We start from the raw sequence: 21,537 nt of genomic DNA, 5'->3' as shown, positions 1-21,537 counted from the left end.
TTCTCGGAGAAGGAAACTGAGGCCCGGGAAGGTTTAAGGTACTTGTCTGAGGTTCCCAGACTCCCAGTTCATCCGGCCCGTTTCCCCTTCGGCTCCTCCTGCCACTTGTGACTATTATTATCTCGACACCCTTGTAGAAGGTGCTGGCCCAAGGCTGTTGTGTGCCAGGCGCTTTGCTGGGCATTTGGAGTAGGAGCCAGAGGATTCTGGAGTAAGACTGCCTAGATCAAGTCCTGGCTTAGCCCCTTATTGGTTGAATGATATTGGGCTAGTGTCTTCATCTCCCTGTGCTTCTGTTGTCTCATCTGTAAAACGAGGACAAAGATAGCTGCCACTTACAGAGCCTTTATTCTGTGCCAGTCACTATGCTGAGAACTTTACGTACATCCTCGCACTCAGACCCGCTCTGTGAAGTGGGTACAGTTACCCCCATTGTAGAGCGGTTAAGAGGCCACACTACCTAGACCTTCTCTCTCAGGCCTCTCTTCTCATGCATCTTTCATTGATTCTGGACCCTGCTCAGGATCTGACATTCATTCATTGAGCCCAGCCTGTTATGTGCCAGGCACTGAGCCGGGTGCTTGATAACACGTTGGCTCCAAAGGCCGACTGCCTGGAATTTAAGCCTGATTTTGCCATTCACTGACCCCGGTAGCTTAGCTTCTCTGACCCTCAGTTTCCTTACCTATAAAGTGGGTATGATGAAGACTGATATTTGCTGTGCCTTTAATTATGTGCCAGGTGCAGTACTGGTACCTTCACATACATTGCCATTTTTTAAATTCTCAGAGTTCTCTGGAGTGGGAACTTTGCAGATGAGGAAAAACTGAGGCTCAAACAACTGGCTGTGGCAAGGAGTAAACAGTAAACAGGATAGTGCGGATGACCATCCGGCTTGGTGTCAGGCACAGTGTAGACATTTCATAAGCAATGGTGAAATGGGACTGCTAATTACTCCGCGTGAGGCAGGGTCTTTGCCTTCAAGTGCGTACAGCTCGATGGGGAAGGATAGGCACCTTTACAGCTGTTACCCTGACGATTGCATAGCAGAAAGCTGAGGCAATGAACCTTAGAGCAATTGTGGACAGCCTCTGCGTCGTAGGCCCTCCATAGTATAGGAAGTAGCTTTACATGTGCTTCTCCTGTCTGTGAGGTGGAGATCCCACCTACGTGGTTAAGTATTTTCAAGGCCTCAGAACTGGGGAGGCTTAGACTACATCAGGCTGTCAGGCACCAAATTCCAGAATTCTTTCCGGAGACCCAGTTCTAGCCCTGTAGCAGAGACTCCCCTCCCTCCAGATATCACGTGTTGTACTGAGATGGGGTCCCCTCTGGGCATTTGGGGGCTAGAACCTGGAGCCCCCCAGATCCTCCTTCTTGTACCCCACTGTGCCATTCAGATACTATTTCCAACATCCGAGATGTGAATCACCTCTACAGGGACCTCAGAGAGGTCGAAGTCCATCTCAGATGTCACTTTTGTGAAGCCTTCTTGATTCCCCGCCTCATCCTATTTGACTTATGGAAAGTAACAGAGTGCATTCATTTATGAAGCTCCTTTCACCCTAATTTTATATGATCCTAATCTCATGGAGCCTACTGTTTTAAGGAGGCTAGCATTATTATCTCCCATTTTACAGATGAGAAGGTAAAGATACTGAGAGATTATAGCTGGGGCATAAGCCTAGAGCCCTCTGATGCCAAAATTCGTGCTTTCAAATACCCGCTGCCTTGGTGCCCATTAATAAGTGAAGGTGATCATCTGACTCCAACCAAACCCATAGCACTTTTGTTTATTAGAATTAGTCACTGTATCCCACCCCCTGCCACGTTAATTTAGCATTTATTTCATTCTTACTAGTTCTGGCTTTTTCACTAGATTTGTGTTTTGAGGGAGAAACTAGGCCTTCTTGTTTCTTTGCAACGCTAGTAGGATTTACCATAGTGCCTGTTACAGTTTAAAAATAGGTTAGGAGTTCAGTTGTGGTCTCTGACATCATTTTCATGGTTGAGTAAAGGATCCAAACAGCACTACCTCATACAACTTTCTGTGGGATGTTTTATATCCGTGCTGTCCAACAAGGTGGTCGCTTGCTACATGTAGCTGTTGAACACTTGAAATGTGTGACTAAGGAACTGGCGTTTTTTTTTGTGTTTTTTTTTAATTAAGAAAAATTTTTTAAACGTTTATTCATTTTTTTGGGAGAGAGAGCGAGTGAGCGTGAGTGGAGGAGGGGCAGAGAGAGAGGGAGACACCGAATCTGAAGCAGGCTCCAGGCTCTGAGGTGTCAGCACAGAGCCCAGCAGGGGACTTGAACCCGTGAACCATGAGATCATGACCTCAGCTGAAGTCAGACGCTTAACCGACTGAGCCACCCAGGTGCCCCAGGAGCTACCGTTTTAAATAATTGTGCTAGTTACAATTGAAGTATTCAGGAGCTATCTGTGGCTAGTGGCTGCCATATTGGATAGTGCCAAGGTAGGGGATGCTCCTCCAAGCATCAGGATCATGAATTGAGCATGCCCCCACACTGAAGTGGAAAAAGATTTTGTGCCCTTATGTTGAAAACGTCTAGCCTCTTAGATTCTGGCCCACCCTGAGTCTTTAGACGTGGACAGTTCAATTGATGGTCAAGTCATTTTCCCTAAGGTATTCACAGACTATCTGTGAGTCACCTTCAAAGTATTACAGGATTTAAAGAAATTACTTTGTGTTTTGCTTAAATACTACTTTTATTCTTGATAAAATAATAAGAATTTGATAAAATAATAGGAATTTTGATAAAATAATAGAAATAATTCTTATTTATCCCTTTGGGCTCCATTCTAGGTAGAACTTCCCTTTATGGAGAAGTTATATGTAAAATGCTCTCGGACGAATATTTTTTTAGTAATGTTTTTGTATGTTGCCTTGAGTGCAGAAAAACAGGCCTTTTTTTCCTAACTGTTTTAGATGTCAAAACCAGCTAAACGTGACATTTTTTCCGTCAGTTAACCATATAAATTTTGCTTAATAACTGTTCTGCTCATTTGGAATGGGCATAGTTAGGCCGTGAAAGGATCTATTTTGTCATATTGGAAAGACATCTGAACAAGTGAGTTGTCTGTCACCTGGGACTAGAGTGGAGGGTGTGTGTGTTCAGGTGCTCTGGGCTTTGTCATAGCACCTTTACACACGTGGTACTTATGTTGGCTTCAAGAAGCTGGATGTGGAGGGATAAAGTTTCATGCTAAATAAATCCTCATTGCAAAGTTTGAGGATGATGAAAATTCATTGGCAATGTAAATAGTGAAAAACTTCGGCTCTCTGGCCTCTTGGCTATCATGTTTGTAGTACTGAAAAATGTATCACGTCTTAATTGTCCAAACTGACATTTTATACAATGGATTCTGAGTTTTTAAACATAAAATACATGGCATTTGTAAAGCTTCACACAGTCCAATTTGCTTTGTTGAAGTTGAATCTGTTAACTCGTGGCATTATTAGACTTGGTGGTTTTACTTGTTGCAACATCCCAGAACGAGGTTTGCTTTTAAAAAAAAAAGAACAGCCTTTGCCATAACGATACCTTTGTAGCGAGAGTAGAATATTGTAACTGTTGACACTTTTCCATCTGCTTTTGAGTAATAATTAGAATAGTTAAAGATACTTCCAGGTTTACATATTATCATCAGTTAGCCATGTTAAACTAGGTTAGTACCAGAAGGTTAATGTAACTCAGGATATCCGTATTTAATTTTATGAATATATACTTTAAAGATTGTTTTTAACTTGGTTTATTCTTCTGTAGCTATATTTTAAAATGTCACATCTTATGCCTGCTGTGTCAGAATTTATGCATGCTGTGTGCATTTCAAAAGAAACAGGTGGTTTCTGAGAGCAAGTAGAGTAAGGACCAGCTATTTAGGTGTGTGAAGGTTCTATAAGGCTTGTTTGAGTTTTTCAGGTATTTTAGCATGGGAGAAAACGTAGTGTTTTGGACTGTCTGATTGTGTTCTTATTTATTTCCTTTAAAAGAAAACTGGGACCAAGAATGATAGTGATGTAACTTTACGGTTGAGAAGTTATGTGCATAGAAGCCACGAAATTCAGTAATGTTCCCCCAAGCAACTGTAACTCAGACACAGTGCATGAGGTTTTTATGGTTTAATATATGATACCATATAGAGTAATAGAAAATACTACATTTAATATGTATAAGAGAGAAGAATTACAGTTTTTGTGGGAGCCATAATTTTGCGTATCCAGAATTCAGACATCTTTAAGTTTTCAGTAATAACGTAGCATTAATAATATATTTGTATTTGAGGTAAATATCCATTGGTGCATCTAGAGATTTTTCTGGATTATAAAGTTGGTATCATTGGCTGATTATTGTTATTGGAACGTCCAAAGAGAAATTCTCACCATAGGAACATAAATTACAAGAATCTGCTTTAAAACTGAAACCTAGTTCACCTAGCTCAGTCTTTCATTCTGCAGGATTTGATAATTAATAGTGAATTAGAAATGCTTATCTTTGCAGTAAAATAAATGAAAACCTTGATTTTAATATGTCTTCTTGAGAATGTTGACTGCTTCTCCTGTAGGAATTTTCTTTGGATTATCTTTATTTTTACTGTCAATTATTCCTGTTAAAATATCACAGAAATGAAAATGGCCCATTCTTGTTTTGTTTCAAAATTGTATTCTCAAACCTGTTTTGTTAGAGATGTCAAAAAGTTACTTAAGTTGTTTTTTCAAACATAAAGGAGCCCTGATCTCAGGTAGGTAATGCTTATCTTAGTTTCTTTGGGAGTATTTTAGGGCAGAAGAATTGTGGATTGAGCATTTCCTTGGTGTAAGTTAAATTATCTTTTTTTTTCCTTTTTTCCAGCCAAATCAAATAGAAAGCTTACTTTTTTGTACTTAGCGAATGATGTCATCCAAAACAGTAAAAGGAAAGGACCTGAATTCACTAGAGAATTTGAATCTGTCCTTGTGGATGCTTTTTCTCATGTTGCCAGGTATGTTGTCTGGTTTTTTTGTTTGTTTTGTTTGATATTTAAATGTATTACCCTTTCCTCTTTATTGTTCTTTCCTTTTCTGGGATAACCTTTGTAAATTGACAACTTCATATTTTACAGGGATGTGCTTTACAGTGTTGCAGAGGCCAAATTATAATTTTATGTTTTGTTGCACCCTTAAGAACTATTTCAGACATGTAAACATTTTGATGCATTGAAGAGATTGAGTCTAGCACTTGTAGAACATTTTTTACCCAAAATATATTCATTTATTGAACTCATTTCTTGAATATGGTGTTTTCCTTGGTTTGACTAAGTTGTCTCATTAGTTTATGGTCAGAAAACAAAGCTAAAGAGTTTGTGGAAACTTTCCAGTAACACAACCTTAATAGCAAGATATTAGTTGCTTATGCCTTCATTTTTCCTCCCTTCTTTCCTTCTTCTAGATGTCTAGAGGTCTAGTTTACTAAAAATAGTAGTCATTACTATAACAATAGAGATAATTATTAGTGTGAAAAGTAGATATTTGCTCTGGCTATATCATATTAAATCTCTTCTGTTTGTTTTGTGAACGAGAGGACTAGAGCATAGAGCACACGTGTAGCTAATATCACAGAAAATACATTTGATTAGAACTTTTATAAATCATTTTTAGTTATTTAAAAACAAACTGCTTCCTGTAGACCCAAGTTGGGTGCCCAGGCGGAGCAAAGAAAAACTGTTTTTCACTAGAATATTAGCAGACGTATAAAAAAAAAATCTTTGCGAAAGGAAATTGGGAAGACCAAAAAGGAGACCGACTGGTTAAACAAAATTGTTGTAGATCTAAAGTGTAAGCGAAAGGCCTTAAATGTGTAAATGGCTCCAGCATTTCAGGAAAGATTTGACAGGTTTGAAGGAATAAAATGAGAAATCCAAAAGAAGCAAATGACATCTAGTTTTCTAGAGGTGGGAAAAAGATTTTTGTTTGCCAGCTCCGTGGCTGGCTCTTTCTTTTAATGAACATGGGCACTGAAGAAGCAGAATGTGTTACAATCTTGAAACAATCCTGAATCCTTGTAACAGAGTAAACTTAGAAAAGACTGCCAGAAAAGCTATCTGAGATAGGAGCCAGGCATTTTCTTGTTTTGAGGAGATGTAGTTCAGTTTCTTAGGCTGTAGCTCTACCTCCAGCACTGTCTGAGTGACCTGGGATGTATTACTTAGCTTTTGGAGCCCAAGTTTCCTAACTGATTAGAAAGGGCCAACAGCACCTGTCTCGCTGAAGTTGTTGTGGGGCTGAAGTACACCAGTCTGTTCGAAAGTACGTAGTCTGATGCCCGGTCCCCAGTCTTTGTTCATTCGTGGGTATATGTTAAATCAGAAACTATGTGACAAGAGGGACCATTTGTTTTTTATTTGCTGTATCCTGGGCACCTGGTAAACGGTCTGGCACAGAGCTGCCAGGTTGCATAGTTTTAGGGAATACCATTTATGTAGCCTTGATGGGATTGGTGTCCCGGGGTTGGGCAACATTGTGGTCTGCCCTGGTACAGGGAGGATTCAGTAAATCTTTGTTGAATTAATTAATTAGGGTATAGGAAATTGACTAAAATAATTTCCTATAAGGATAGTAAACATAACATTTTTTATTTAAAAATGTTTTGGCAGATTCTGTGGCATTATGCGGAAAGTAAACCTGGTCCTTTTTTTTTTTTTTTTCTTTTCCCTTTCCTTTTTCCTTTTTTTTCTTTTCTTTTTTTTTTTTGCATTCTTCTAGTATAATGTCCTTCTTGGGTATTAGGTTCAGGGTCCCCATGTTTCCAAGCCCCTTCCACCATTTTTGGAACAGAAGAGTCAGCTTCTCCACTTCAATCCTGACGTGCCTTACCTGTAGTAAGAAGTACTCGGTCTGGTTTTCGTTGCCCAGTTGATGAACAAAGATAGGGGACCCATTAATATCGACCGAAATTGATTAAAAGAATCTCTTTATGGTAATTTCCTACTTCCTCACTCCACCCCCTCAGCACCCCCTGCCCCCCAAAAACCCTCAAAACCAAACCTCTCAAGTCAGAGGAAGCTACCAAGCTCCTAGGTTAGATTTAATTTGAATAGTGGTTTAATTAGCTAGACTTTGAACTTTTTTCCACACAAGGCCTTCTTATTGTCTTCTCAGTTTGGAGATAGCTGTGCACTTTGTTTTTCATTCAACATATATTGGAGTGCCTTCTGTGTGCCAAGTACCGATGCAGACACTAGAGAAGCCGCAGTGAACAAGGCAGGCAAGGACAAATAAACGAACAAGATGCTTTCAGAGAGTGATGATATGGACATAATGAGATAGAATGACATTCTGGAGTGGGATCCCTTCTAGCGTGTTCATGGAAGAGCTCTCTAAGGAAATGGGATTTGAGGTAATCATCCATGAAGTAGGAGCAAACAGCTGCTGAAAAGAACCTAAGGTAGGAGTAATCTTGGCGTGTTAAGAGGATCAGGATGAAGGCCAGTGTGGTTAGAGCAACTGTGTTGAGAAAGGGAAAAGTGGCATCCAGATAAGATCAGAGGGGCAGGCAGGTTCCCGTCACGTAAGTCTTGTAAGCCTTGGGAGAGAGGATTTTGTTCTGACGGGATGTCAGTGACAGAGTCTTAAGCAGGAGAATGATGTATTCCATCACATTGTTAAAAGGTCTCTCTGGTTTGGTGTGGAGAATGGGTTATAAAGGCCAAGGGAGGGGCAGGGATGTGAGGATGAAGGATATTGCTCTACTACAGGCTAGAGGTGACAATGGCCAGGACTCAGAAGCAGTGAGAAGATAGTAATAGCTTCTAGTTTATCCAGTGTTTACTTTGTGGATGTATTTGACTGCCCCCCCCCCCCCCGTAAAAACTGATAGGATTTGTGGGAGCTGGTAGTAAAGGAAAAGAGAAATCCGATTATTTCTAGGTTTTTGACATGGCTAAGTAGATGTCTGATGGTGCTGTTTACTGAGATGGAGTTTGGGGCAAAGATATGGTAGAGGAAGTCAGAAGGTTTGTTTTGGCCATGTTAAGTTTGAGATGGCTAGTAGATATTCCAAGGAGTGATGCCAGATAGGCAGATGGATGAAATAGTCTGAAGCTGAGGAGGAAATTAACTTCTGGAGACATACATTTGAGGTTATCACCATATACATATTTATTTACTGTTGTGTCATGGATCCCCACGGATACTCCAGGATTGGAGACTTGCTAGGAGGACTCGTAGCACTCCGCGTATAGTCTTGCTTACAGCTGTGATTTATTACATTGCAAGTATACAAAGCAAAATCAGCAAAGGAAAAGGTGCATGGGACACAGTCCAGGGGAAACCAGGTATAAGCTTCCAAGAGTCCTCTCACAGCGGGGTCACACAAAACATACTGAATTCCTCCATCTTTGAATTGCCACAACACGTGTCAAGTGTTGTGTACCTGGGAAGCTCATTAGAGACTCAGCGCCTAGGGTTTTTATTGGCGTTAGCCACAGATACTCTCTGCCAAAATTCCAGACTCCCAGAAAGAAAGCAGGTATTCAGCATAAATTACATTGTTTGCACAAACAGTTTAGGCACAGTAAACTACCCTGATTATCAGTTAGGAAATTGCAAGAACGCTCCAGAAACCCAAGTTTCCAGGTGACAGCCAAGGGCCAGCCTGGTGAGCAGGCCTTTTCTAAGGGTAACGGTCTCAGGCTTGCTATGCTAATTCTTTTCTGAGCTATTGGCAGTGGAACATTTCTGCTCCGGTTTCACATGAGGCTCTGTTGGAAGTGCTGAGGATATTTAGAAAGAATTCCTGCCTTTAGTAGGCCTATTACAGTGCTACTGTGCCTGGCACAAGACGGGAACACACAGATTATGGCGAGTATACCAAGGAAGTGCCAGAAGAAGAAAAGGCCCCAAGCTGACTTGGCAAGGCCTCAGCTGACATTTCAAGCAACAGTTCTGTGTATAATACACAGTTTGCACTTTTCAGATCAGTTTTGCAGTGATTGGATTTATAATCGGAATTGAAATGCATACTAATTTGTGTTTAACGTAAGTTATATATGTATTTAGTCATCATTTTCCACTTATTCATTGATTAATGGCAAGGACTTTTTGGTGTCTTTTTCACTTAAAGATTTCTCAGTTTAGAATGGAGTTAGTGCAACCTGGAAAGATAGTTCTGTCTGATATAAAACTACTTTATTGCTTTAGTTGTACCTCATTCCAAGTGCTAACGGGATTTCCAGTTCACTTGAGCTGCTTACGGCAAAACCTCATGAGTAAAAAGATTTCTTGACTGTTGTATCTGGAGCTTTGAAACTTAGCGGGCAAAGTCTTCATTTACTACATTGCTTCAGGAATTAGCCTATCCTGGTTAATTACATTCACCAGTTTAACTAGAGCCCCCTTTTGGCTTTCGCCTTTAGTGGTAAAAGCCTTTTAAAAATGACTTGGTTAGGGGCGCCTGGGTGGCTCAGTCGGTTAAGCGTCCGACTTCGGCTCAGGTCACGATCTCATGGTCTGTGAGTTCAAGCCCCGTGTCGGGCTCTGGGCTGATGGCTCAGAGCCTGGAGCCTGCTTCCGATTCTGTGTCTCCCTCTCTCTCTGCCCCTTCCCCATTCATGCTCTGTCTCTCTCTGTCTCAAAAATAAAATAAACGTTAAAAAAAAAAAAAATTTAAAAATGACTTGGTTATTACAGGTTTGTGTATCAGTTTCCATTGCATATAGTGTCGTGGTCGAAGCTGGACCGCGAGTCATTCTTAGTCTAAATGGAGTCCCAAATATTTAGTCTGCATTGTGGTCCCCTGGCTCCTTAACTAAATCCTTGATAAGAATTTGTCATGATAGGTTTCTCTTTTAAGTGAACAGAGAATTTGCAGAGAACAGATTGTGTGTTAAAATTATCAACCAGTTAATTAAGTTCCGATTAGTTGTGATTTGGTTATACTAGTTATTTTATTTTCTAAACCATACATTTGACCTCATCAGTGATTTCTCATTGCCTTCAGGATAAAGGCCACATACTTAATATGACATTCGGGGCCCTCGTAATCTAATTCCACTCTCTCCCTCCAGATTCTTCTGCTCCATGTACTCCTTATATACTTAAGTCATCTTATATATTACCCACAACTTCTCTCTCTTCACCTTGTTCTGCTTTCGAGGAGATGGCATGAGCAAAGGCATGTGGGCAAGAGGGAGCAAGTTCTGAATAGAAGATACGTATGGTTGAGTGCTGCTAGAATGCGAAGCCCACGTTGGGGTCTGGAAAGGGAAGGGGCCAATGGGTCAGGCCCTGGGCCTTGTTCTTTGTATTCCAAGCACAGTGTTTCCTAAACCTCATTGAAGGCCCAGAGGAGTTGTTTAGCTGGTGTCTGACCCGGTGGCTTTGTTGTGGGAAAATGGCTGCTGAAAGGTAACTATTTGTATGGCCTACTGAAATCTATCTAAAAATTTTCAAAAAAAAAAAAGATTACAATTAGACAGATATTGTGCCTGTTCTAGGGTGGGTAGCAGTGGGGGTCTGAGAAGACAAATCGCTTGGCCCTGTGGAAGTTACATCCAAATGGACAGAATATAAACAAGTCAGCTCTATAGCTTATCAGAAGCTAAGTTAATGGAGTAGGGAGAATAATTATTTTTAACTTTTTATGTTTATTCATTTTTTGAGAGAGAAACCGAGCATGAGTGGGGGAGGGGCAAAGAGAGAGGGAGACGCAGAATCTGAAGCAGCCTCCAGGCCCCGAGCTGTCAGCACAGAGCCTGACCCTGGGCTCCAGCCCACGAATTGTAAGATCATGACCTGAGCCCAAGTTGGACGCTTAACCGACTGAGCCACCCAGGTGCTCCGGGAGCATGACTTTAAATAGGGAGATTAGGAAAGGATACCTGAGCCATGCCACCATGTAGGGAAATGGGGTTCCAGGCAAAGTGAACTTTAAGTGCAAAAGCCCTGAGGCGACAAGAATGCCAGGGTAGCTGTTGGCGAGCGAAGGAGGGAGAGAGAGTAGGTGAGGTCAGAGAAATAATAAGCTCTGCTGAGAATGGCTTTGTAGGCTTTTTAAGAACTTGCGGTTTTATTCTGAGGGAAAAACCATTGGCAGTTTTGAGCAAAAGACTGACATAATCTTCTCTGAGGCCAGAGCTAGAAGTTTTAAAGCTTGAGGTGAGCTTGTAGGAGGACAAGCGTGGAAGCAGGGAGACCAGTCATCTGGCAAGAGATGATAGTGGCTTGGACCAGGTGGACAGCAGAGGAAGAAGTGAGAAGTCATTTGTTTCCAGATGTATGCTGAAGGTGGAATAAAAGTGTTTTTGTCACAAATATCAGCTAATTAGGTCGTATCTCTAAGTTTTATAAACTATCATTGAAAATTGTTTCCTTTTTTTCCCCCTTCACTTCACCTCTGACTAAAAAAAAAAGTTTGAGCAAAAACAATTTTGTAAGAACCCTGATATAGTACTTTGGCCCTGATTCAGTGAAATTTGCCACTAATATTTCATAAATAATGCATTCTGACCAGATCAAGCTGAGCCCTCACGTTATGTTGACTGCTAACGTAAGTTTTAGAAGAGTGCTGTCGGGGCTGAGGGTGGATGAAGTTCCCATCTCTGTTGAATTCGGTATGATTTCTTCTTGAAGTTCATGTTAAAGACACTGGCTTAGAAACTAAGATGTCAGCTTATCCCTTCTTGTTGAAAGTCACTCAGGGTAAGATCACTGACATCCAGACAGCGTTACCAACCAGAACAATTCATAGTAACACTGTGGATGGTGAGGAATTTGTTTTCCTTTCAGAAAGTCTTCCCATTCTCTTCCACTTGCTGTCTGACATTTTCTGGTAAGCAGCTGTTGCACGCGGAGTGCTAGTTACAGTCATCTCGCAGGCAGGGTGTGAGTTACAGTTATCTCTTTGAAAATACTGTTTCAAGAGTGTAATACATCAAAAAAAACCGTGCAGCTTCTCTCAGACATAAATTACAGAGGGCTATATTCTCAGTGTGTTCTAAGATTATCCATTAGACACCTTTGTGTGAATGAGGACTATGACCTGACCCAGAATTAAAATAAGTATGCAGTAGTTCATTTAAGTGGAGATCGGTCTTGGCATATACGTGTGTATGATTCTATTTATACATATAGAGGTGTTGCTGTGTTAGCTTTGATGAGTGGTGGCGAATTTATTCCCCATTGTAAATGTTTTATTTTTTTAAATCATTTTTTCTCTATCCTTTAAGGTTTTGACCCTTTAGGTTTGTTTTCCAGCAGAATGTCTGGCACTACGTTTCTATTAATATCTTCCTGAAAAGCACGTGGTCACAATTGAAATGATCGATTTTTGATAATTGTCTGTAAAAACCCGCTATTGGCTTGTTGCCCTATTTACCCCATCTTTAAAAGGAGGTCAAGGACACAGATTACTTCTATAACATAATCCCTCTGTCTTTTCTGTGCACCAAGGAAGAATGTAGTTCTGGTCAAATTTTGGGTATCTGTTCATCACGATATGTATCTCACTCGTCCTTCTGTTTTTAAATATGCCAATCATTTAGTCAGTTTTTGTTGTTTTTAAAGTAGATCTGTCCTAATAAAAGCAAAACATCTTAAGCTTATATATATCTTTTCGTCTTTTCTGGGCAGAGAGGCAGATGAAGGCTGTAAAAAACCTTTAGAAAGATTGCTGAACATCTGGCAAGAAAGAAGTGTGTATGGCGGCGAGTTCATACAGCAGCTGAAGCTGTCTATGGAGGACTCCAAGAGCCCTCCCCCCAAAGGTAGAAACATCACCACATGTTTACAGCTCTTGGTCTTTGCCTACTTTCGAATCACATATGAAAAGCTGCAGTGGGGGTTGCTGTGAACCACCAGCGATTGTATGATTCTTCAGAGAGATGCTCATAAATGATGGTGAGAATTTATGTAGTGCTTGCAGCGTGTAAGCCTGGTTCTAGTATTCATGCTATTCATCATCTCACACCCTTAACTTTGCCGTGTATCCTCCTTGGCTCTCTCCTGCCTTGCAGAGACTTTTCCTTGCACAAGGGAAAGGAAAACAATGCTGTTTAGTTGTGGGGAAGGAACTAGGAAACTCCCCGGACTGAGGTTTTGTCCTAGCCCTGCCACTGACCCCTGCAGGGTCTGATATGTCCCTTGGCCCTCTCAGAACTTGGCTTCATTAAATATTGGTGTGGTTTGGAAACATACTTTTGATGTTTGTCAGTTTGCAGCCTACAGTTGACTTTGGTCTTCACTGAACCCAGGATACCCTCCAGAAGTGTGTACACATAAGTGTGTGAACCTCACACACTCTTAAGAGCTTACGTTAAAGAGGAGTAAGATCAAACATTATGTGGTTCTTGGGTTTATGGTTAGTTGCGGTTTACTTTGAAATGGCACGACATGTTTCTGGGCTACAGACCTGAGCTGACTGTACATGAACTCATCGCCTGGACGAATAAGTCTAAGGGCTAACATAATACTTAGGACCCTTTATAGTCTAAAATTAGTTTACTTTCCCAGATTCTGCTGCCATTGCCTCACACACACCATAGTCTTTGGCCATACCCATTTCCCTTCTGGATGTTCTCTTGGTACCTCTTCCTTTGCGTCCGGTGTTACCTCTGCCTGAAATGTCCTCTGTCCCTTTCACTGTGTGGTGAACTCATTCTTCAAGAATGCTATTCTCATTTTGACATCTTCCCTACCTTGTCTGGGCACATGTAACCATTCCCTCCATGTTCCTCTGGTACTTTGTACATGCCTCTGCTGTGGCCTTTAACCGTGGTTAGTTGACGTGTCAATATCATTCATTCAGCCCCCCTTTATTGTATACCTTTTATGATCTCTCCCAGGTCTGAGTTTCTATGCATTTCAAGGTAGAACAACTTTCCTGTAAAACTACCAAGTTAGAGGCTTTGTGAGAATGACATAAGTGCTTTCAGACTGCAGGTCATCGTCGTTTTACTTAAAGGTGATGGAAAACAATTTTGAGGTCACTCTGGTGGAAGCTTCTGAAAAGTAGGGTATTTCCTACTTTGGATTCTGGTAGTGTTTGTATCGTGTCTTTTGGAGGTGTTCTGCACAGCGTTGGGGAATTACTCAGCATTCTTTACTCTTAAATTTCCTTGGTAAGCAGTGCTGAGTTTTTAGAACACCTTTGGGCAAGGAGGAGAGCTCTGCGAGACAACGTTGGAAACTAAGAGTTGAGTTCCAATTCAACAAGCGTTTGCCAGACGTGTGCTTTGAGTAAACGTCTATGCTAGATGCTGTAGGACTGAGCAGAGGAGCGAGAAATAGGTTTGCGCTCAGGGAGCAGCCAGGCGAATTGGCGAGTTTATGGTAGTGGTACATTTGAAAACAGCTCCTTTGGGTCTCTGATTTCTTTGAGCATCTAGACGTTAACAGCGGTCGAAGCAGTACTCTGTGTGGAGGACAGTGGTGATCTGAAGGTAATTTCTCTTTCTCTGTGCTATAAACATGGAAGCACACAGCTAAAGGTTCCAACATATGTGTTAGGTCTTGTGTTGTCTTTGGACCTGAGTTACCAAAATATTTTACCTCAGTCCTTTCAAAATATTGATAAGTCCTCCAGAAGTTTATTTCAGAATTCAAATTGTCCTTTTATATTTTCAGCTTTGATTCATGATATTTCTTTGTCTGGAGACAATTCTAGAGTTTAGAGCTTAGGAATTTTGTTTTAGAACTGGAAGTTTCTTGGGTTTATATACCCGTCTCCCCAGGTGTTCTAAAGTTGTCTCTCTGTTCGTGGGAATACTCAAGCTGTCGCTCGACTACGTGGAATTTCATTTACTTAAGTCACACATGAATCACACAGTATCCTACGGTTGTAGAAGGATTTAGAAAAGAAGTTGGTAAGTGGAAAATTCATGTTTAGGTCTATACGACTTTAAAGCCTGTTTTCTTAAAACACATGGATTCAGTAGACTTAAATTAGGATATGAGTTTATTATGAGTACGTCACCCAACTTTCCTGGACCTTAATATAGTTAATTTAGCTCTTCAGAGCAAGGATTTGAAACCAGACTTCCAGAGTATGGATCCCAGCTCTGTTACTTCCGACCTCTGTGACCTTGTGCGTAGCATTTGACTTCTTGAGCTTTGGGTTCTTCACTGTACCATGTGTCTGTTAGTATTAATACCCCATAGTGTTGTTGTGAGGGTTATTTGAGATAACGGAGGTGAGATGTTATTAACAAAGTGGCGATATGACTTTTATTTGATTGAGGTTTTAATATCTAATGTTCTGAGTTTCTCAGTATGAGCCAGTGGCAAACACAGGAAGAGGCTTAGTATTTTCAGTCCCCCAGATTTTGTGCAAGACGAGAAGGCATAGTGGTTAAGAGCACGAGCTCCAGGCCCAGCGTCCCCGGGTGTTCAGGTCTGGACCTGGGCACTTAGTTCGATTAGACGGTACTGATGAGTGCTTTCAGGATGGTACCTCCAGCAGCAGACCTTTGCTTTGGATCTTTCTGTGAGTAAAGTTTGATATGCTTCTTTTAAAAGTTGCCTTTATTTTGCAGGGAGAGAACAAAGAATGAGGGAGCTGTTGTAAACAATATTTCCTGATTCTTTTTCATTCTAAAAGTAACATAAGATCTGTGGGTTTGGGGTTTTTTTCTGCTTGTTTTTTAATCCCAGAAAATTTCAGGTGGATTGTCTGGAAGACCTAGCTTTACAGGTAGATGACTGCATTTCGTAAAATGATTTGGGGGCTTTCAGGCTTTTTGCCTTAAAATTAATTTCATAGTCTGCTATAGTGTGTGAAATTCTATCACAGTCAGGTCTCCAAGAGACACATTATAAATGCTTAGGTAACCAGGATTACTTGAATGTTAGCCAAGTACAAGGCCCCTAGAGACACAGGGACAGGTTGGAGAACAGAATAGAATAGACGGTATACGATATGAGGACAGGCAGGTTGGAGCCATCCGTAGTGTTTGCCCTGCCTGCAACAGAGTGGTTGAATAAGTCCAAAGTGAAGTGTAAATACTGTGGTCGGAAGCTGAATTGATAGTGGGAGGGTATGTTGTTGACTGACAGATTTCCTAGGCTGTTTTTAATAGCTGCCTGGCTGGCTTGAGAATCCCAGGCGTCGTAACTGCTGACTTTGTACAGATGAATCAGGGCAGAGTTACCAGAGCAGGCTGTCCTGTTAGTGTAAATGGAAGCAATATAGTCATTTCTGGCACAGCACTAACATCTTCCAAGCTCTGTGCCGCCTCTGCTTTCAAGAGGTTTCCAGCTTGGGTCTGTTGACACTTTCCTAGGTATTATAGGAATGTAAAGAAATAAGATGCTTAATGTTTCTATCAGAGAGATAAGGCCCGTGCCTGCCAGTGGCCATTCAAAGTAGCAAGGGCCAAGTGCTGTGGACGTAGAGGGAGATGATGGTTCGTGCGGTTACCACTAGTAGGCATTGATTACTGTCACATCGTTAGAGGCCATTACAGGGTTTTGAGCAGAGAGAGAGGTGCAGTGGGTGATTTCATTTCATAAGAGTATAGTCTGAGTTGAAAAAGGAGTGACTAGATGCAGGGAGACCAGTTGGGACAGTGGTCTGGACCAGGCATGGAGAAGGCCACATTACTGATAAGAGGCAATGGGAAGGAACAGACAGGAGAGATCTGTAAGGTACCTCTCAGAAGCATAGACTCTGCTGGAAGTTAGAGCTTCGGGAGAGATCTTGGTGGTCTCCAAGGTGATGTACTTGGAAGATGGGGCCAGTGGAAGTGTTCATAGTGTGAGTAGGTAGGTAGCTCAGGAAAGGAGGAGGCTTAGGGAGGAAGTCATGATAATGCATTTCCAATAGGTCCTCCAAGTGGAAAGAGGAGAGAACTGAAGTAGGATGACGTGGTTTTTTCTTATTACACCCTCTTCCACCGGGAGGACAAAGGACAGAAATGGGCCTGTGATTTTCATTAGTTTGATTTCAGTCTTGTAATGCCATGAGCGAGTGGCAGCATGAAGTGGTAGAAAGCACTCCAGTTTTGGAGGCAGGTGACTTTGGCTACAGGGCCCAAACGAGGTGGGTTGAAAGCAAAGACATAGATCTATCTAAGGCTTTCCAGTGCCCAAATTCAGTGATTCTGAATGTCCGGAGATACTAAACGGTGTGTGGCTTTTATATATAATAACTTCTGTATGGAAGTTTGAAAACTGAAAGATTCAAGTTTTGTAATTTTTCTACCGTTCTTAGCGTATTTAACAATTATTTAATCGAGCACTGTTCTAGGTGCTTGGAAGTGAACCAAAAAATATTTAAAAAATTGTTTTGCTCATGTGCTTATTTTTTATTGGTGACTCCTGACTCAGGGGCCTCTTTGATGCTGTGGGGGCCAAGTGTCTACTTGGGTCATACTCTACGCTGCATATTAATTAGCAGCTAGTGTGTGCTTAGTACTGTTAGATACTTCATATGCAAATTATATACCATTAGATTATTCTACAAATATAGCTGTCCTTATTTTGCATAGTGCAGGACTATAAAAATGACCACGTGAGCTGAAACCATGCAAAAATGATCTTAATGGGAAAAATTATGATCGTTCTATGACTGTTAAGAATTCTTTGTCAGAGAATTGAAAACTCACTGTTCATTACAAATCTATAGGGAAACAGAAAAGATAGTAACAGTCATGGTTGCCTGGCATGCTGTCACATAAAACGTTAGAAACATTGAGAATTAAAGTGTTTTACTTCTTTGTAATGAGCTTAACAAGAGGGGTTTGTGCAGAGCTTGCCTTCCTGTGTCATCTGTGGTACGGAGCAAGCGTCCTAGAAGTTTGGATCAGCTTCCGGCAGCTTAGCCTTTGTGCCTGCCGTGTCGTGAGATAAGTTGGAGAGTTCCCGAAGCGTGAAGTGTCGTTAGCGTTGCTTCCTCTGGGACACGGTCATCCTTTTCGTCACAACCGCTTTCTTCATTTCTGTGGACAAGCTGCCTTTCTCCAGGTGACTCTGGCTGCGGACCTAGAGTTTCTGGAAGGGTGTGGCAACACCAGTGTCCCCTCCGCCAGCTACGTCTTCTCCAGCTCTCGTGACGTTCCACTCGCTTCCGTCATGAGCTTTAGTTTTAGTTTCTGGGCTGCTCTTTCATCTTTGTCATTTTCAGCCAGTTCCCTGTTTTGACTAATCATTTTTATAAAATGCCATGTGCATTTGATCACTGGGGGACAACACAGCTAAACACTTTGCTGGTGGTGTGTGAACTGAAAGAACAGCTGTGCAGTGACCAGCCACTGACCTTGGAAGAAGTGATGTGGTCACCAATCATGACGCATTTGTATTATTTATGCAGTGACTTGTGGACTGAAGTTAGTGAAGTTCTTCTTTATGTAATTACTCAGAGTTAATATGCCACAGTAACTGAAATTTGGACTGTGTCGTTGGGGGACTGGTGTTATTTAAACTGTGGTAACAAATCCATGCATAATAGAATCATGCAGTGTGAGGCCTGCTTGTGTTGCAGATATTTAGTAGAACAGAGGAGCAAAGCATTAACAAAAAATAGAACCCGTGATACTGACTTGGCTTTCACATCAAGCATAGTTTGGTGAGTTAATGTGTAAGGTAGAAACAGGAACTACATCCTTCTTTCCAGGAGAAAGTGTTTGATTAGGCAAGAAGTGTACGTTATTCTGTTTATAACTCACAGAGTTCTAAGGCAGGTGCATGGCGACCTGTCATTTGACAGATGAGAGAGTGATTGTGTGCTGCTAAGGAATTTGACTGCAGTGGAAAGAGCACAGATTTTTGAAAGTCGTACATACCTTTACATGAGTTATTTAACCTCTCTGGGCCTCCATTTTCTCACCTGCAAGATGGAGAGACTACATCTTAGGGTTGCTGGAAGGACTAAATGTACAGAAGCTGTTGCAGCGCCTGGCACACGTTAGGTGTACCATTGTTTCTTTGCTTTCCAAGCCTGAACGTGTCATTTAGACTTGTGTCCCACAGATGTTTGGCATTTATTTTGTATTGTCCAATTTGATGCAAAAGGAAAGAGTTTTGAAATGGTCATGCTTATCATAGCGTGGGTGTTTAGAGTTTCTGACACAATTTTATTGGTTGGTTTCTCTCTACTACAGGCTTCTCCTGCTGTCGAAAGTAGACCGTATCTATGAAACCTTTCCTAAGCCAAGTTGGAATAAAGTGAAGAAGCAGTTACCGTTAATTTATATGGAAAAAGTTTTGAGCATTCCCAGACTCCAAAAATAACCTCTCTTAGGCTTTTCTGATACCTTAGGCCACATCTTGCTAACAGATGCACAAAATAAATCGAGATGAAGCACAGATGCTCACAGATACAGCTCAAAGCTCTGGTGGCTTTATGTTGAAATTCTGAGTGTAGTTTCTGGAATGAACTTGGCGGGCCCCTCTGGCTGCTTGGGGTGCACACCACCTCTGTCAGTGCTCCCTTCAAAACAAATGCTGACCACTATTCACTTTTTGCCTTTCTTTGCGAAAGCAAATATCCTCTCTGAATTGGTTTTGGTTAGTGAAAACGGATGCTGTTACTGTAGGTCTTTCATAAAAGCAAGCTTTAGAAAAGTGGGGAATGCATGTTTTTATTTTCTGAAGTCCTCCTGGGAAGTATATAGTGTTCCATTTAATATGCAGTATATTCTCTACAAACCCTTCCGTATATTGGCTGGCTTTGTTATATTGTCTCATGGGTTTCTTGCCACTTCACTTCTCTTGTTAACTTTTATTTTTAAGAAACAAGCTTTTTAATGAAATGTGTTAGTTGGGGAAGTCTCGTTTTTAGACGCATGTTTTCGGTAGTATTTTCTTCAGTGAGTCAATGTGAGATGACAGACCTAAGACCATTTTTGACTCTTCAGTAATGTAGGGAACTACCACCAATTTAAAATAACTAGCGTATAGGTTAACGTTAAGCTATCTTTGGAAATGTACACCCCCTTTTGCCCTTTTTTTGCATGTGGCCCATTGTGCATAGCATTTGACTCTTACCTACACGGGCTGTCGTGACCCAAGTTTGTGCCCTATTTCTTTCCTCTAGCAGCAGAAGAGAAGAAATCCCTGAAGCGAACTTTTCAGCAGATCCAAGAGGAGGAGGATGACGACTACCCTGGAAGCTACTCTCCCCAAGATCCTTCTGCAGGACCCCTCTTGGTATGTCTGGACTCCCAGAGAGTGGGGCAGAGCGGCTTTGTGGCATGACTTCTAGTTGAAGATTATGGCCACAAGGTGGCGCTAGGGACCAATAGTACAAAATCACCAGAGGGCAGTTCCGGGGGCTCTGGGTGCAAGATCCACCCAGGGAAACTTGGCAGATAGCAGGCTTGCCTTTGTCTTCGCATGCCATGAGCCTGGATGGGTTTATGTCTTATAGAGTATTTGGACTTGGCTTTTTTTCACTCCTAGGAATTGACAGTATTCTTAAAAAGTAGATTTTTGTGAAAGGGTAGATAATGCTACAAAGACATTTGACTGTCCTCTGCCATGGCTTTTCTCCAACAGCATGGTTATTTTTTTAATAAGTAAATAACTCATTAGTTTCTAGGACAGTCTGTGCAGCAATAGCAAATTTGCTACAATATAACCTATTTAAATATTAAAACAGGCCATTGAATTTTTAATTATATATCTGCTGTTTAGCCCTCCATATAAATTAGCTCATGAACTCTGTGTGGTTTTAATTTTTGCTGTTTATTTACTTACTTACTTACTTACTTACTTACTTTACTTACTGTCAAAGAAAGTGAGGCTCAAAGAGACAGATTAAATAACTTGCCCAGTGTCTTAATTTGAATCTGGGTCTGACTGACCTCAGAGACTATGCTCTTGACTGAGTTACATGGCCTCTCATTTTGCCTAAAACAGCTTTACTTTATTATACATGGGTCTGGCCAAGACCCATGTAAATAGGAAGCATGTCTGATTTGTGTTATGTTAAAATGTTGACTTAGATGGTGGGTTAAGTGAAAACAGCGTTACATATCTTTCCATTTAAAAACTTCCAGGAGGACAGCCTGAATTATCAACTTGTAGGATAACTTGACTACCGTCTGCATTGTCAGTTTGTCTCCTGGGTCTTTATGGACTGGCTAACCTGTTGGTGTTCGTTGTTTTCTGATGATTTAAAAACCTCTTTTTTGATACACAGAGTATGCATTCTTGGTTTGCTCTTTTCTGTGTCTTTTTCCCCTTTGTTTGTAATTAATGAGTTTGACACATTTAATTTTGGGAGTGGCTGCCAAAATCGAAACTGTCATCTTTGTGACATTTATTTTGTAAAGCAAATCCAAGGAAGAATCGAAGTCGGCGGTGTCATTTCATTTAATCAGTCATCGCACAATTGTTCAACATCTGGTGTGTATGCCTTTGTTCTGTACTGGCGACCAAGACCGTTCTGTATTAGAAATCATACATTATTTGAAACTAAGCAGTAAGGGGGTGCCTGGGTGGCCCGGCCGGTTAAGCTTCTGACTCTTAGTTTCAGCTCAGGTCACAGTCTTGCAACTGGTGAGTTGGAGCCCTGAGCTCAGAGCCTGCTTCAGATTCTC

At 41.3% G+C, this 21,537-nt stretch overlaps 1 protein-coding gene across 3 annotated transcripts in view; it reads left to right on the top strand.

Annotated features, from left to right (window-relative positions):
• RPRD1B (regulation of nuclear pre-mRNA domain containing 1B) overlaps positions 1 to 21,537 on the top strand; it is a 67,347-nt gene that overhangs the window by 689 nt on the left and 45,121 nt on the right. For 2 of the 3 annotated variants that reach the window (XM_053890264.1, XM_019458527.2), the window contains exons 2-4: positions 4,878 to 5,007; positions 12,632 to 12,765; positions 20,031 to 20,143. In XM_053890264.1, coding sequence (XP_053746239.1) covers positions 4,878 to 5,007; positions 12,632 to 12,765; positions 20,031 to 20,143 — 377 coding nt within the window. The remainder of the gene's footprint in view (positions 1 to 4,877; positions 5,008 to 12,631; positions 12,766 to 20,030; positions 20,144 to 21,537) is intronic. The other variant, XM_019458528.2, reaches the window with a different exon arrangement.

The sequence above is a fragment of the Panthera pardus genome, unplaced genomic scaffold (genome assembly GCF_024362965.1).
Source record: "Panthera pardus isolate Hobbes unplaced genomic scaffold, ASM2436296v1 HiC_scaffold_25, whole genome shotgun sequence".
NCBI lineage: Eukaryota > Metazoa > Chordata > Mammalia > Carnivora > Felidae > Panthera > Panthera pardus.
This window is presented reverse-complemented; position numbering and strand designations above follow the sequence as displayed.